This window comes from Perna viridis, chromosome 5 (assembly GCF_037379345.1).
Source record: "Perna viridis isolate PV_CMFRI_1.1 ecotype Kerala chromosome 5, ASM3737934v1, whole genome shotgun sequence".
NCBI classification, from domain to species: domain Eukaryota; kingdom Metazoa; phylum Mollusca; class Bivalvia; order Mytilida; family Mytilidae; genus Perna; species Perna viridis.
Genome location: NC_142449.1, coordinates 5,100,711 through 5,115,978, shown reverse-complemented (window position 1 = coordinate 5,115,978; position 15,268 = coordinate 5,100,711). Strand labels below are relative to the sequence as shown.

At 32.7% G+C, this 15,268-nt stretch overlaps 1 protein-coding gene across 3 annotated transcripts in view; it reads right to left on the bottom strand.

Annotated features, from left to right (window-relative positions):
- Positions 1 to 15,268, bottom strand: part of LOC148615703 (uncharacterized) — a 53,482-nt gene that overhangs the window by 27,869 nt on the left and 10,345 nt on the right. For all 3 annotated transcript variants that reach the window (XM_088582205.1, XM_088582206.1, XM_088582207.1), the window contains exons 5-17: positions 14,561 to 14,647; positions 13,751 to 14,098; positions 13,487 to 13,566; positions 12,617 to 12,686; positions 12,179 to 12,364; positions 11,727 to 11,962; positions 7,957 to 8,152; positions 4,669 to 4,821; positions 4,173 to 4,353; positions 3,142 to 3,347; positions 1,544 to 1,792; positions 1,044 to 1,160; positions 633 to 740 (exon numbers count right to left, since the gene is read on the bottom strand). In XM_088582205.1, the coding sequence (XP_088438331.1) occupies positions 633 to 740; positions 1,044 to 1,160; positions 1,544 to 1,792; positions 3,142 to 3,347; positions 4,173 to 4,353; positions 4,669 to 4,821; positions 7,957 to 8,152; positions 11,727 to 11,962; positions 12,179 to 12,364; positions 12,617 to 12,686; positions 13,487 to 13,566; positions 13,751 to 14,098; positions 14,561 to 14,647 (2,217 nt within the window). The remainder of the gene's footprint in view (positions 1 to 632; positions 741 to 1,043; positions 1,161 to 1,543; positions 1,793 to 3,141; positions 3,348 to 4,172; positions 4,354 to 4,668; positions 4,822 to 7,956; positions 8,153 to 11,726; positions 11,963 to 12,178; positions 12,365 to 12,616; positions 12,687 to 13,486; positions 13,567 to 13,750; positions 14,099 to 14,560; positions 14,648 to 15,268) is intronic.

The following is a 15,268-nucleotide window of genomic DNA, read 5'->3' as shown; positions in this document are numbered from 1 at the left end:
GATTCTATTACTTTAATTTCCGCAATATAGATCACCTACTTTCTAAAGGCAATTATAGATTTGGGGATTTTATACATCGCATTTCTATCCAAAGAACTTAAGATAAAGGATACTACAGACACCATGTGGCTTCAAATCAGACCTCATCTAAGAGGTTGATGGAAAGGAAAAATTCATGAATAAACTTTACGAAACACGCGATAACTTCTTGTTTCGCTAAGTCAGAGTTTGCCTAAACTACGCAGACATTTTTTTAATGTGCTAGACTTTTACAATTAGGCTTCAAGGTTTTCTTACTACAATTTTTTTTTGTGGTCGTCATCATGAACTCGTCAATCGTACGGTGGATCTAACTACACAATGAAAGCAATTTTTTTAACTCGGCGAATGAGTTTACAAAAGCAGGGAATCCATTCCCTACCGGTGCACCTGATCCATGCTCCAAGTTTTAATGGAATCAAGATTTCTCATTTACTTTTGTTTCTATGTGCGTATAACTTTGGTTATTTTACGTTTTTGATTGTGTGTGTCAATTTTCAATGTTAAGTCTGGATTATGTGCTTTTTGATAAACGTTTGAATTCTAGTTATTTTGCTTTCCCTTCAATCAGTAAGCCAACGTATCGAATTTACCTTTATTGACCAGGAATATGGGTCCAATGCCGGATCGCAGGAAAGACATGTCAAGTTAGTGTTCACGGTGTTGTTATGGTAATATCCATCTCTTATATGACAGTTATGCTGAAACGATAATGTTTCTGTCGTATATTTCAGATGCAAAAATTTAATTTGATATTCTTGATCTTAATAATGAGAAAACAATATATAGAATTCTGGCCATATGTTATGTTCTCACAGAAAATCTGCGAAATTAATTGTGTGCAAAGCATATGCCAATTATTTGTGATTACGTTTGGCTTATATTTGGAACTGTTTTGACACGATAACCTCAACTTTACAGTGTATAATTTAAAAACGAAATATGAATGAAAAATGATGTCTTCATTTGTTTTTGTCATTCGATCTACAAACATATGATTTTACCCTATGGTCGAACTCCCACTGCAGATGACTTGCTGTTGAATTACAAAACAGAAATGTATTTTCTTGATTTACGTGGCCGTCAGGAAAACACTGACCATCAAGGAAGCAGCTTAAAGACTAAAACCATAGAAACATCATCATAATACTGTTTAGTATAAATCATGATATGACTACTTTCAATTCCAATCTATCAAGTGGTCATATATATTTTTATGATATACACAATAATATTTTAAACAACTGTTTTACTTTTAATTTTATTTCGCAAACTGGCTATAAACATGTTTGAGATAGGTTTTCCCAAAAGTTGAAATGATATTTTTATTTATTATATTGCATTGATTTAAACTTTTTCAATTACTATAACATTAATAGACTACATGCATAAGCATCTTGTATTTCTCTATCTCTATACAAACCGTTAACACATATTATTTACTTGGGCTTGAAAAGCAATCGGTAAATTTTTGACAATTACTAAGAATAGACTTGGTGCTTACATGAACAGTAATTAAGCTTTGTGGTATTTCGTCTAGATTCTGACATTCACCATTGTAAACATGTAGAAATACAAAAGAACTGTAATTCTGTTTATTGTAGCTGACAGATACGGCATATTTTAAGACGAACAAGCCATTGTATCTTAATTCTTTCGTAGTATTAAGCATACAGCGGACGCTGAACATGGATTCGACTACAGCTTCTACTACTTCTTCAGAAACATAAACTTCTGTGGCGTTAGCGAAAGCCTATTAGAAGCAGAAAACAGTAGTAATTGAAAGAATATAAAACATAGCTACAAGCTATAATGAACTCACTCGGCTATATTAGTCACATTCTATTTTTTTGTAAAAGCAGCCATTGTTTTTCGTGGCTAAAAATTGAAAAATACAACAATATCAACATTCATTGAATTCTGTCAAATAGCTTCACAGGAGATTTTCGAAAGTAACAACATGAAATAGCAAAACAAAACCCCCAATAAAAGACTTTAAATGGTAAGCAGACTTTCACAAAAAAATTACACTGATAGATTTCGTCATGTTGAATACTTGTACCCAGTCATAATTTGGCAAAACCTTACAGTGTTGGAGACATACGCGAAAAACTGCTGTGTTACCCCTTATTTCATTTTTATTAACGGCAGCCACTTTTTTTCACGGATCAAACATTCAAACAGTCATTAAGTGCCGAATACCCCAAGGAATAACCATTCAAAATTTTATTAGATTCTAGCTGTAGATTCTTTAAAGTAAAATAATCCAAAAAAGCAAAAAAAAAAAAAAAAAAAAAAAACGATAAACATCAACGAAGGGCAATAACTTTTTCACAAAAAAACGGCTTCAAATGGATCTCATCACGCCGAAAACTTTAACCCCAATGTTATAATTAAGCTAGATCTAATGGCTTTGAGATATATGCAAAAACAATGTTATTTGACCGCTTTGTTAATATTGACGACGACAAGTGATTGCAATAGCTCACATGGTCCATGGCCAAGTGAACTAAAAATCAACCTAACATGCAGTAAGAACTAGAATAATTGTAAGCGTTGTTTACCAACTGAACTATCATCGTCCTTTGGAATTTTTCATTGCGTATACATTTAAGTATTTCCGTTGAATCCTTAAGTTAAAATAAAACCAAATCTTATTGGAATTTGAAATTGAAAATTACGGTTACGTGATCGAGTCAATGGCACGATCAAATACATTAATGGAACATCCTAAGCGATTCAGATAAAACTCAAAATATGATAATGTCAAAAAAGTTCACAAAAGGTTTATAATTATCAACGTAGTCATTAAGAAGGAGTGGAGTTTGCAAAATGAGTTTACATTAATAATCTAATTAGTATACCTTGAAAATTATAATTTAAAACAAAAGGTCATTACAGAACTACCCACGAAACCATAAAAATTGTATCCTTCAAATATTATTGAATTGTCTAGATCTCTTCATCAAATATGTCTGTTCGGATATACACAAATACAAAAGTTTCCTTGTTTTATTGACTGTGTGTACACAAATACTAAATTTATTGTTATGATGCAAAGTTATGCATACTTTCTTTGAGCCAAAGTAAATAAATCCTTACCAAATATCGTTGGACTTTACATGTTAATTTTCCTGACTGTTCTATTTCAGTGGACGTCAGATATAAAGTAAGACAATCCTGATTTGCTTCATCACACCAGAGCCTTCCTCCGACCTTGACTCCTTGGATCCCACTAATTTCAGGAGGATTAGTTATACTTGTACTACAATCACTACCTAGATAGCCGTCATTACACTGACATATTGCTGCAAGATAGATAATGGTATTTTAAATAAGATAATCATGGTAGTAAATAATTTGTAAAGGGTAAAAGTAAAAAAAAAAAAAAAAAAAAAATGTTTCGCCAGATTATCGATTAAAACTTTAGATTTTCTGATTTTGTAATTATTTTCTTGTTTTAAGGTAGCAAATGAAGGTCAACGATCAAAATGTCTTTTTTATATCAATTCGCATTCTAAATAGATATGTATTTTAAACGCGTAAAATTAAATAATAGGGTGTCATTCTTTATTTTACTCTACAGCATTTAGTTTACCAGTCATTTATGATCATTTTCTCTGTAAAATACTTTACCTTAGTATTATCGTTCAATGATAAAACGGAAACAACATATATCCTATTTTGGTTTTGTTGATGAAAAAGGTTATAGCGGTATTCAAAAGAATGTAATCAAAAGATCAGACATGCAAAAGAGACATACACAACAAAGAGCATGAAGTAACTAAAATCATGCAACTTGCAAGTGAGCAAGTCGGACTCCACTAAAAACTGGGAGCATGGACCAGGTGCACCGGTAGGGTAAGCGTCATACGCTTCTAAAGAAACACCCGCCGAGTTGCTCCTAAAAAGGTAAGTCCAGGGTGGACAAACGAAGAAAGGAAAACTATGACACGTTGAATAAATCAATCTTCATGGCGCAGATGGATACACCATTATGATCCACGAGTTCATGATAACGACCATAAAACTTCTGTAGTGATGACTTCAATCTTGTAGCAATGTTGATACATTTTAAACAAACGAAAGAACCATACTCTGTTTCAATTCAATAGGTTAACCTTAATATTTACCATTAACACAATTTCCTTTTCCGTTACACTCTGATGGACACAGCAATTCCAAAATCTGTGTTGTATTTGTTAAGGTTCTGTTGTTTTCTTTGTTGATTTCTCCTTCATTGTTGATTTCATTTCTACACGTTTTAATCAATTCATCTTCAGTTTGTTTAGCCCAATAAGTGCTATCCGTCAACTGAAAAAGTAATAATAAGATGTAACGCCAACCCCTAAATATTTAGGACTTAAAGAAACCACTCAGAAATCATTCCTGCAACAAATCACAATTTGCCTTGAACTTTTCATAGACAATATAAGATTATGAGGAAAACTGAGGAAAAGTAAAGAGTTATTAAAGAAATACAAAATGTACTATACGAAGCAAATGTGCAAATGTTTATGCATTTAACAAGTTTTGGATTTGGATCAGATTGTTTATACATGTACTATATTTTATATACATAAAACGCGTTTAGATAGATACAAAATCAGGAGAGATTTAGGCGTATACCATAATATCCTTCCAGCACATGTCAAAATAATGGTTCCAATCTTTCTTTTTATATGCTTGACAAGCTTTAAAAGCCTTTGTCTCTGATATTGTTTCCGTGCAAAACGCTCTTGCCCCTGTTTCATTCCATTTTGTATTATATTCTGTAGAGCTCTGAAAATGTTATATTAATTATAAAGCACCGTAAAACACCCTTTTCCAAATCATTATGTCATTAGCTTTGAAATTGTTCAAATATTGGTTTTCTTTTTTTACAGAATGAAGTAGAGCAACTGTTTCAATGCTGGTGCTACTAAAAAAGGCACGAGTTGTTCTTTGTGTCTTTTGTAAATAAATAAATGTCTCATTTCAAGTTTTGCTTGATACATTGTCACCAAATAGTAGCAATTAACATAATTGCATCGCTTAATTTTAAAGAATTTTGTACGTTGTTTGCATTTCATTGCAACTCCGTGTTTAATCCTTATAATTCCAATCGAAAAAAAAAATTCTGTTTTTTGTTTTCAATTAAACCCACATTCAATGAATAAAAGAAATAGGACATGCAATATGATTGCCAACGAGACAGTCAATCACCAAAATCAAACTTTTACAGGTCACAACATGGTCATAATCCACAGCATGATTATGGTGAAGTAAGCTGTAAAAAGCCCCAAAATAAATGAAGTGATACTATCTTTTTAAGACAAATATCGACCTAACCTACTGAAAAAAACGTTAAACGAATAACAATGAATGTAAAAAACGACAACCACTGGATTACAGGTTCCTGGCTTAGGACACGCACATAAAGTATGTAGCTGAGTAAAATATATTGTGAACGCTCATCCCTACCCCCTAACATAGGACAGTGAAGGAAAAATACAACAATAAAACGAATCATAAAAAATCTGTAGAATAAGGATTTCACTATTTAGAATAAATTAATGGCATCACGTAACGGACAACATGTCAACTTAATATTCGAAGTAAGATAGGGTTTCAAAAAACCATACAAATTGTTGGTTTTGATATACAATGTCGAAAATGAATGAAGTGAAGCAAAAATACAATATCACATCTTTTTATTGAAGCGATTCCAATCGTCCTTCATAGGAAGAACGCTGGTAATACTTAGAGATCAATTGATGTTGACAGCTGGTCTATTTAGTTGTGAAATATGTTATACCCGTATTACTGTATGCACCTACTGGCTTTTTTTGGTTTATTTTCAAATAAGACGAAATGAGTCTGTATTTCTTTGTCAAAATACTTTTGGTAAAAATATAGCTTTATCTTAATTAATTAGTCTTGAATAGAGTGGAGATGAGGCCATTTACATAACAATGCGACCCACTTTCGGCCTGGTGTTGTATATTTGAATTAAACTTGCTTTATTTTATCGAGAAGTACGAAATTATTTTTTTTTAAATAGTACACCTTGAAACCTGCATTCAGTTTATAACTACCAAACCCTTAATTCTAATTAAAAAAACTACAGGCTCAAGAGAGGAGAAAGCCTGAATCGCTCACCTGGTTAACCATTTGCTTATATGAAAAACTTAAGGAATAAGACAGGCTAAGTTGAACAAAAATGTTTCAGGGTCGTAATTCCTACATCAGTCGACGAATGGTTTTGAAAATTTCGGCATTGGTCGGTCTCATGATCCTGAACAATATTACACCCTGCCAGAATTTTAATAGAGGCAACGGTTTTGAGATATTTCAAAAGAAATGGATTCTGACCCTTATGTTCTATTCTTAGTAACGGCGGCCATGTTTTTTTTTAACGGATAAAAAATCTCAACGTTCTTTGTATGTTAAATACTTAAGAAATAAATATGCAATTCTGTAAATAGTTTTTTGAGAAGAAGATTTGTCAAAGTTGTACATGCGAAAAAAGCTATTTCAGTTCCGTAACTCTTACATCAGTTAGCAAATTGTTTTGAAAATGTCGGCAAAGGTCCGTCTCATGATGCTGAACAATATTACACCGTCTGCCAGAATTTTGCAACGGTTTTTGAGTTATTTGCAAAAAAAATGCCTTCATACTCCCTATGTTCTGCTTTTAGTAACGGCTGCTATATTTGAACACGGATAATATATCCCAACGATCATTCTGTATATAATACTCTAAGAAATAATCATGCAAAGTTTACACCCTTCCGGTCAAGTACTTTCAGATGAGTAGATTTTTGAAAGTTTGTCCACGACGATGACGACGGACGCCAACTGATGGCATAAGCTCACTTGGCATTTGACCAGGGGAGTTAAAGAGTAATCAACTGAACCAAATTCTACCGGAAATCAAGAGAATGTAATCCAGGGACAAAGACCAGACATGCAAAACGACAAGCATAACAAAGAACATAGAGTAACTAAAATAATACATACAAGTAACAAAAGTAAATGAGCAACTCGGACTCCACTAAAAACTGGGAGCATGGACCAGTTGCACCGGTAGGGTAAGCGTCATATGCTTTTCTAGAAACACCCGCCGAGTTGTTCATAAAAAGTCCAGTCCGGAGTAGTCGAAAAAGGAAAGGAAAACTATGACTCATTGAACAAATCAGTTTTATGGCGCAGAAGGATACGCCATATCGATCAACGAGTTCATGATGACGACCATAAAACTTCTGTAGTGATGACTTCAAACTTGTAGCAACATAACCCTGTTCCAGAAGCCTAATTGTAAATAGTCTAGCGCGATACAAAAAGTCTTTGTAGTTACGGCAGGCTCTGGCATAAAGTATGAGTTGTGAAATGAAAACTCAATACGCAGGTGCTGAACGGGACGTTGCCACAGATGAAAGGAAAGTTGACAATTCTGAATGAAAAGTCATCACGTTTGTTGTAAAATTTGGTCATTAGTTTTCCTTTACCATCGACTTTCATGTGTAGAAAAAAAATGGACCTCTGATAATGTGACAGACAGATCATTGATGAAAGATCTCACTTTAAATCAAATTGCTTAGGTATACCGAAATTTGGGGCTGTATTTTGTGTTTGTTTTATAACGTTCTTATAATTTGTATTTAAATTGCGTTTGCCTTACAAATGTCTGTATTGTTTTCACTACTGATTTTACAAACTTGACAATTTCATACTGCCTGTCTACAATTAAATATAACATTTCTATCGAAAATGCCTGTACCAAATCAGGACCAATGCGATAGCTTCCAACTCTCATGGTTTACCTTGTTGTCATTTGTTATACTGACTTTCTGTTTTGACTTTTCCTTTTGACTACTGCCTAAAATTAATCAATTCGGTAATATTGTTATTACCCTTTATATACAACATACATACTTGTATCGGTACAACTGACGTGGGTAAAATCGGAGGAATATGCACACTTTTACAGGATAGTGGGTCTATTGTGGTAAAACCATGTTCACTTTGGCAGTGTCGATTGGCTGACAATTTTGGACTGAACAGACCATCTTCCCATTTCTGCAGCTCGTGAAGTTCATCCATGAAAAATAAGTTTTCCTCGCTTCTGACACTAAAAAAACACGACAATATATCATTTATTTCAGTTTCTTATATTAATAATCATAACACACGCATAATTCCAATGACAAAGTAGATTTTCGCCCTGTGAGTTTTAAGTAAGGGTAACAACAAAATTACCGAACACTCATCCGATTCATAATCAAGTCAAGTCCAAAATAATTCTTGCAAAATAGATATTACACCAACAGGAGAAGCTGGTACCACCATGGTCCTGATTAGGTACTGACATTTCAAACGAAATGATATGAACTCATTACTCATTATTCTAGAAAAAAAACTTTTTTTTTAACCAAGGACTGATGTCTAAATATAAATACCATATGCAGGAGATAAAGGGATATTGCTGCACAGGTAAGGAAAATTTATGATATTAAGTCGTCTCTTTTCTCATTAATCTTAGTGCTGAGATGACCACTGCCATCAAATTCGAGATGTAGGTCCAAGAAAATGAAGAACAAGCTGTTTCTGTAGTCTCCTTTACCTCAAGCTCTGGTGGATATATTAACGGTTACCATTTACCAAAAGAAAAAGAGAGCTTCTTGACGTTTTAAGCGATACTCATTGCTTTAACTTTGAAACAATTTCTTTATTCATACACATCTGAGATTTGAAAAAAGTTAATGTGCATTTTAATCAGGATAAATAAGCCCATTTTTCATGAAGATAATTGTTACTAGCAATTAAGGCTTTTTTCTACTTGGACCATTGCTTTGTCCTTTGCTACCAACTATAGTAATCAATTTTATTTATAGTTTCAATTAGTCTCATAAGTCCATTACGACGCTTTTACATTTTTCTATAATTTTTATTGTGTTTCCAAATTTAATGTCAAAATAGCTATTTTAAGTAGTAAAAAGAATCTGAAATCGTGTTTAAAACATGACAAAAATATATCATAATCCAAATACATGGTCTTAACCTAAAAAACGGAGAGTAGGAAAACAAGACACCAAACACAAAAGAACAAACAAACGCACTTGCAATAGAACTCCCATAACAAGTGAGTAATATCCGGTTAGAGTCTAGCTACATTAATGTAGCCCATTGACATACTATCAAGAATGAGTCACAAAAAGATCCAACACTATCGATAGAGCGATTCTCACAAAGATTATGTCATTTGATTTAACATAGGTAAATTAAAGAGTAATCAAGGGAACCAAGATTCTAGCGGAAATCAAGAGTGTAATCCAGGGACAAATACCAGACATGGAAAACAGACAAACACAACAAAGAACAAAAAATAACCAAAACAATACATACATAAAGTAACGAAAGTAAAGGACTCCACTAAAAATAAGAGCATGGACCAGGTGCACAGGTTGGGTATTCTAGAAACACCCGCCGAAATGCTCATAGGGTAGACGAAAAAGGAAAGGAAACTAAGTATATTTCACATAATGAATACTTTGCTACCAAGGTAAACGTAAGCGTTAATTATAAAAAAAAAAGCACCAAAATATGTCAATTTCACTTACTAACTCATTAAAATTTGAATTATTAATTGTATCTGTCAATACAAAACATCATTGCTATGGTATCACATGTTTTCTGTAAACATTCTCTGGAGTTAAAACTAATTTAACCAATGGTGTATTTGTAGAGTATGGAAGGGATATGTTTTGACACTGATCGTCTATTATTGCTTCATAAACCATTCTTGAAATTGATGTGGTAAAATATAAACCTTACATGGGTTATATATATATATATATATATATATATAGAGAGAGAGAGAGAGAGAGAGAGAGAGAGAGGTCTGAAAAATTCCCAACGATGTTAGAACTGTCAAATTTGCCATGCAAATTTTTGGTCGTTCCCTCCTTAATTCTACGAGGAGGAATGACCTGGCCAGCGAAATCTATATTTTTTATATAGCCTAGCTGGCCGAGTGGTCTCGGGCGCTGGACTTTGTGCAGGCGGTGTTGCCATAGATGTCACAGCGGTACGAGTTCGAGTCCTGCGGAGGGAACGACCAAAAATTTTCATGGCAAATTTGACAGTTCTAACATCGTTGGGAATTAAGCAGACCTTTCTATACGTTTACATATCTTCCCTGTATCAATTTGATTCGATGGAGCAGTGTAGTGAATAGAGTCGTCACATTCTGAGACGTATATATATGTATATATATATATTATTTAAACAAAGTTTTATCATTATGCAGTGGAACGATTATTTGTATTCACAACAATGACTTTAAAAAATCATAAGTTTTCCTACAATCTGGGCCGTTTTTAAAGTCTTATGTAGCACTCAACCATTTGATACCCATTTTACACAAAATGTCTGTTTTGAAAACTGAAAGACGATTATTTTAATCAAATCCAATTAAAATCCAGATTTGATCATTGATCCAAACGTTATTTAAGAATTGTTAATAATTTCCACCAGGCTATGCGAAATGCTTAATTTTTGTTCAGTTTACGCTTCCTGTTCCGCGAAGCATGAACAAGCGTTAACTGCACGAAAGTTGGTTATGCGGGCATAACTTGATCAAAATTAAAAACAATCCTTATATAACTTCAAATCGATTAAAGTCATTATTAAGATTTGTCTCTTCATCAAAGCCTGATTTGGTTTGGAATTTATTTGAATTACAGACTGCGAACCGTTCGACGTTAATGATATCACAGTTAATTTATGGAAATTGGAAATTAACTATCTAGCCAATTGAAGATTACTTGAATCGTGGACTCCAGACCAATCAACGTTCGTGAATTATAATACTAAGTCCTATTATTATAACATATGTTGCCCAAAGAGAACTAATCCATCAGACGGCCTATAGCAATTCAAATATTTTTTTTAATAGAAAATTGGGTTGAACTATATTTCGGCGATGAAAAAGGCCCTTTAAAGAAGCACTTTCGACTTGACTTCAACCTCAGATAACAAAATCATGAAAATTTGTATATATAATCAATAATAAATTTTAAAAAATCGCATGACATGAGTTATTCTTTAACAATAAATAGTGTGTAGGAATTAATAAGAAAATCCAAAATCATGTTCGTTTGGATTATTTTTGTATCCTTTATCATGTTGATGTTGCTTTCAAAGCATATTTTAGCCACTGTTACAAAAGTCAGACAGGTGATTTTTGAATGTGAATGTCAAAAACCGACGGAATTTACTTTTATTTCTTATTCAGAATCATTTACCAACCACATAATTGGTTTTTAGTTTTTCATTTGGGCATTGCGCTTTTGAGAGAAAAAAATATATAGACTGTAAATGAAATTTACACGTTGAAAGAGTTATCGTTCTTGATTTTGTTTGATTTGATTGATTTGAGTGGAGGGGTATATGCATGATTAGTAAATATATGATATAGAAATAATTATCATGATGTGAATATATATATATATAGACTAAACAAGCATAGTTTGTTTGGTGGGTTTTTGTACATCATGAATCACTTTACTACTTGCATTGTCTGAATTTTATGAAGACTTGTACTTTTATTTACAATTTTATATTGTATTTTCCACATAAATCAAAATGTCTGTAGTGCGCATTTGTGTTGTGTGTTTCTTAACAAGATTTATTACTGTACTGGCCTCCATGAATCAGAAAATTCTTTTGGTCTGTACCAGCTGTCTCCGTTACTTTTGAAGGTTTTATTTGTGTTTCGAATATACAAATTCTTAGATGTATCATTAGCCAGCCTTCCACAAAGTCCCTGAGAGAAACCAACATCGTCACCAGAACCCCGTATGTTAACATTCATTGTTCCTCCATAGTAACCACTCATAAATATATTGGCTGATATTTCAGTTCCAGTTGGAAAGGTTATCTGTATGTCAATATTCGAAAAGAACGTTTATAGAAATAAATATATACTTCAAGGTTTAGTATTTGAAAAATAAAATGAATCATCTAACAAATAACTAAGATGCAGTATTAGAATACATAAAGCTAATGAACTGACTGATAGATATTTTATCTGATCTACAATGTTTTTTTTTTTTTTGCTATAATTTTATATCACACTTAATAAAAATCTTATCACCTTGTACTCCTTAGTATTATATTTTGATCTCTGTACGTGTAGTATCTTGTCTTTGCACGTAGAATAGTTAATAATTGCGTTATTATGACACAAGTACATAATGAAGACATCTCTCCCGGCCCTGGCTGCTAGACCACAGATACAGTAGGCCCGAGCACTGTTACATGGTGTCAGTTCCATCTGAACCTATAAAGAGAAAATAGTGTAATCAGAAAAATTACTGAAATTTAAATGTTTGTCTGCTCGACAGATTTGCTTTGGCTTTTAAACATCATTATGATATAGTTTCAACTTTCAGTTTAAATGTGCTTGTGTTTAACAACGGTTTGGTAGCACTAAAGACATTAAAAAAATATTACATTGATCTAGCATCCTCCTTTCTTATAATTAATTAGCAATCTATAAAATTTAACAGACAAGTGAAAGTGAACTATAAACCTGCATATGTCTCTCGAGTTTCTTGTGTTCATATAATATGTAGGTTCCTGGTTGCTGATGTTCATAATGTCTGCAAAATAGAATTTTTCATACTAAAAACTAATTTTACATGCAATTTCAAATGTAGTTATGCTTGCCCTAATTGATTTACAATGCTCAGATATTTTTTTTAATCAATGTTTTCTAATAGCTACCTCTTTCTATAATTAAGAACGTAAATAACATGAGAAAAATTCGCAACAGTAGTTATTCAAGCCCCCTCCCAAAAAAAAGCAATATCGAATGTACAGCTCTCCTCAACAAATTCGCTTTAAATGATTGCATGATACAAAAAATACACACGAAACGGGAAGATTTCTGAACTTTCCTACATATAACAAAATTCTTAACACATTCTGTTACACCAAATGTTCAGTGCGAATAACTCGAAAAAAAAGAAGTGCATATGCTTAATTGTTCATTACCATGACATAAAAAAGAAATTTAATCGGCTTTACCTCGTATTAAAAATTGTACTATTTAAAAAGCTGTTTTAAACATGATAGATAGATACATTATGGCGTTATGTCCTATAATATATATTTCTTTTGCATTTCAGATCAATAACGATTGATCAATCGGACAGCCACTGCTTTGTAGTAGTCCTCTTCGCTTCAACTGATTTTATAATGTGCAAGCCCACAGAAACATCAGTTCGCGAGTAAGCGCACATATTTTGACTGTGTGTCAACCATACTTCATTCTATCTTCTATATGCCACGTGCTAAAAGGAGAAACAGTGGTATTCAATTTTGAAGTAAAACAATAGAAAGTAAATTATTATTTAAATCTTCAGTGTTGTTAATGTCTTTTGATATATCTAATACTTGCAGACCATCAAATGTCGTCATGTGAGGATCGTTCACTGCTGAACATATTTTGTGATCCCAAAGTGCGTCCTCGATATTAACCTGTAAAATTGATTTTTAACTTATTTATTTTTTAAAAAATCAGTACTAAGTCCAACAAATTTTTTTTTAAGCTAACTATAAATAATACTCTTTAGAACCGTATTTAAATTAAAAATTTCTAGAATAAAGGGAAATGACTCCCAGAATTTTTATACCAATCACACACAATTATTTCTTAATTTACCTTAATTTCTCTGATTTTCTCGTGGAATTCATAGATAGTGTTCGACAGGTTAACATTTAAGTTAATTTGGAATGTTTTCGGGTTGACACCATAGCCTTTCCTACCAATGTGGTTTAGCCTTATATGGTGACGTCGCTCCCAATCATTCTCTGTGATATCATGAGTTTTATTTCCACTGGGTACCAATGTATCCAAATGTCCAGTACACATACTATCAGTTTTCTGAGTTGTTTGTTTAATGTTGATGTCTATTCCACACGTAGTATTTCCAGGACAGAATAAGGGAACGGTTAAGTAGAAGGGAATACTAATGCTGCTTCCTTTTGTCATTGTAAACGGTCCATTTACCTATATATTTTTTTTATAAAAATGTAAAAGAAAGTAAAAGAAATTTAATTATTTCAGTAGTCTTCTCCAACATATGTATCTTCAACTATGTAAAAAATGTACTTATTTTCAGCATCCCTTTGACTTTTTTTGCCCCTGGATCACATTCTTTTGATTATCGCTATAACCTTGGTTCCCTTGTTTACACTTTGTTTAATGAATTATGCACTTTGCCCTTTTGTTATAAAAACATACAAAAAAGTATCAACAACACAAAACACACACCCCCTAAAAAAAGAAAAAAGGAAATAAACAGTAAGAAGTATGCAGTGGAATATCTATATATGTCTATCGAGGATTAAAACAGTAAAATTCTTGTTAGTAAGGATAAAGGTGTCATTACATACTGTGATATATGACTGTGAAGCCTTTAGGTTGTCTAGAAAAGATTTTTGTTGATATATCTGTTATTTTCATACCCACCTTTATCCCTGCATAAAACTTATCACTCGTTGTCGTCGAACCATTCTTATCATCTTCATAATGTAGCGCTTTTATAGTGCAGGTTATCTACAATTAATACTCTAGTGAAACAAAAATAGATATTGCATAGAGATACCTTACTATTAATATGATAAACAGTAGAACAAAACATATAAAAATAATAAATAATAAATTCCAAAACGAAAAATAATAAGAAATCCAAATAAAACACATATACGATTTGTTTTGTTATTAATCAAACCGCATTCTGCCCAAAATACTTATGAAATGTTGTTGATTTAATGGCACATATAACATGTTTTTTAAATATTTCAGTTTCGGGGATTTTATGTATCGCATCTACCCCAAAGAACTTGAGATAAAGGACACTAAAACACAGTAAAACCAGCCTTGTATCTTGACCAACACATAGTGAAATCTATTGACCAAACTATGACAAACGTGGTAACTTTTCATTCCGTATTGTCAACTTTCGTTGGGATAACTTATGCCAGAGCTTGCCGGACATAAGCTGACTTTTTGTAACGCGCTAGACTTCTTACAACTAGGGTTCTGAAACAAGCGTATGTTGCTTCAAGATTGAAGTTATCGCTACAGAAGTCTTATGGTCGTCATCATGAAGTCGTGGATCGTTACGATGTATCCATCGGCCATGAGAACCAATTTGTTCAACGTGTCATAGTTTTT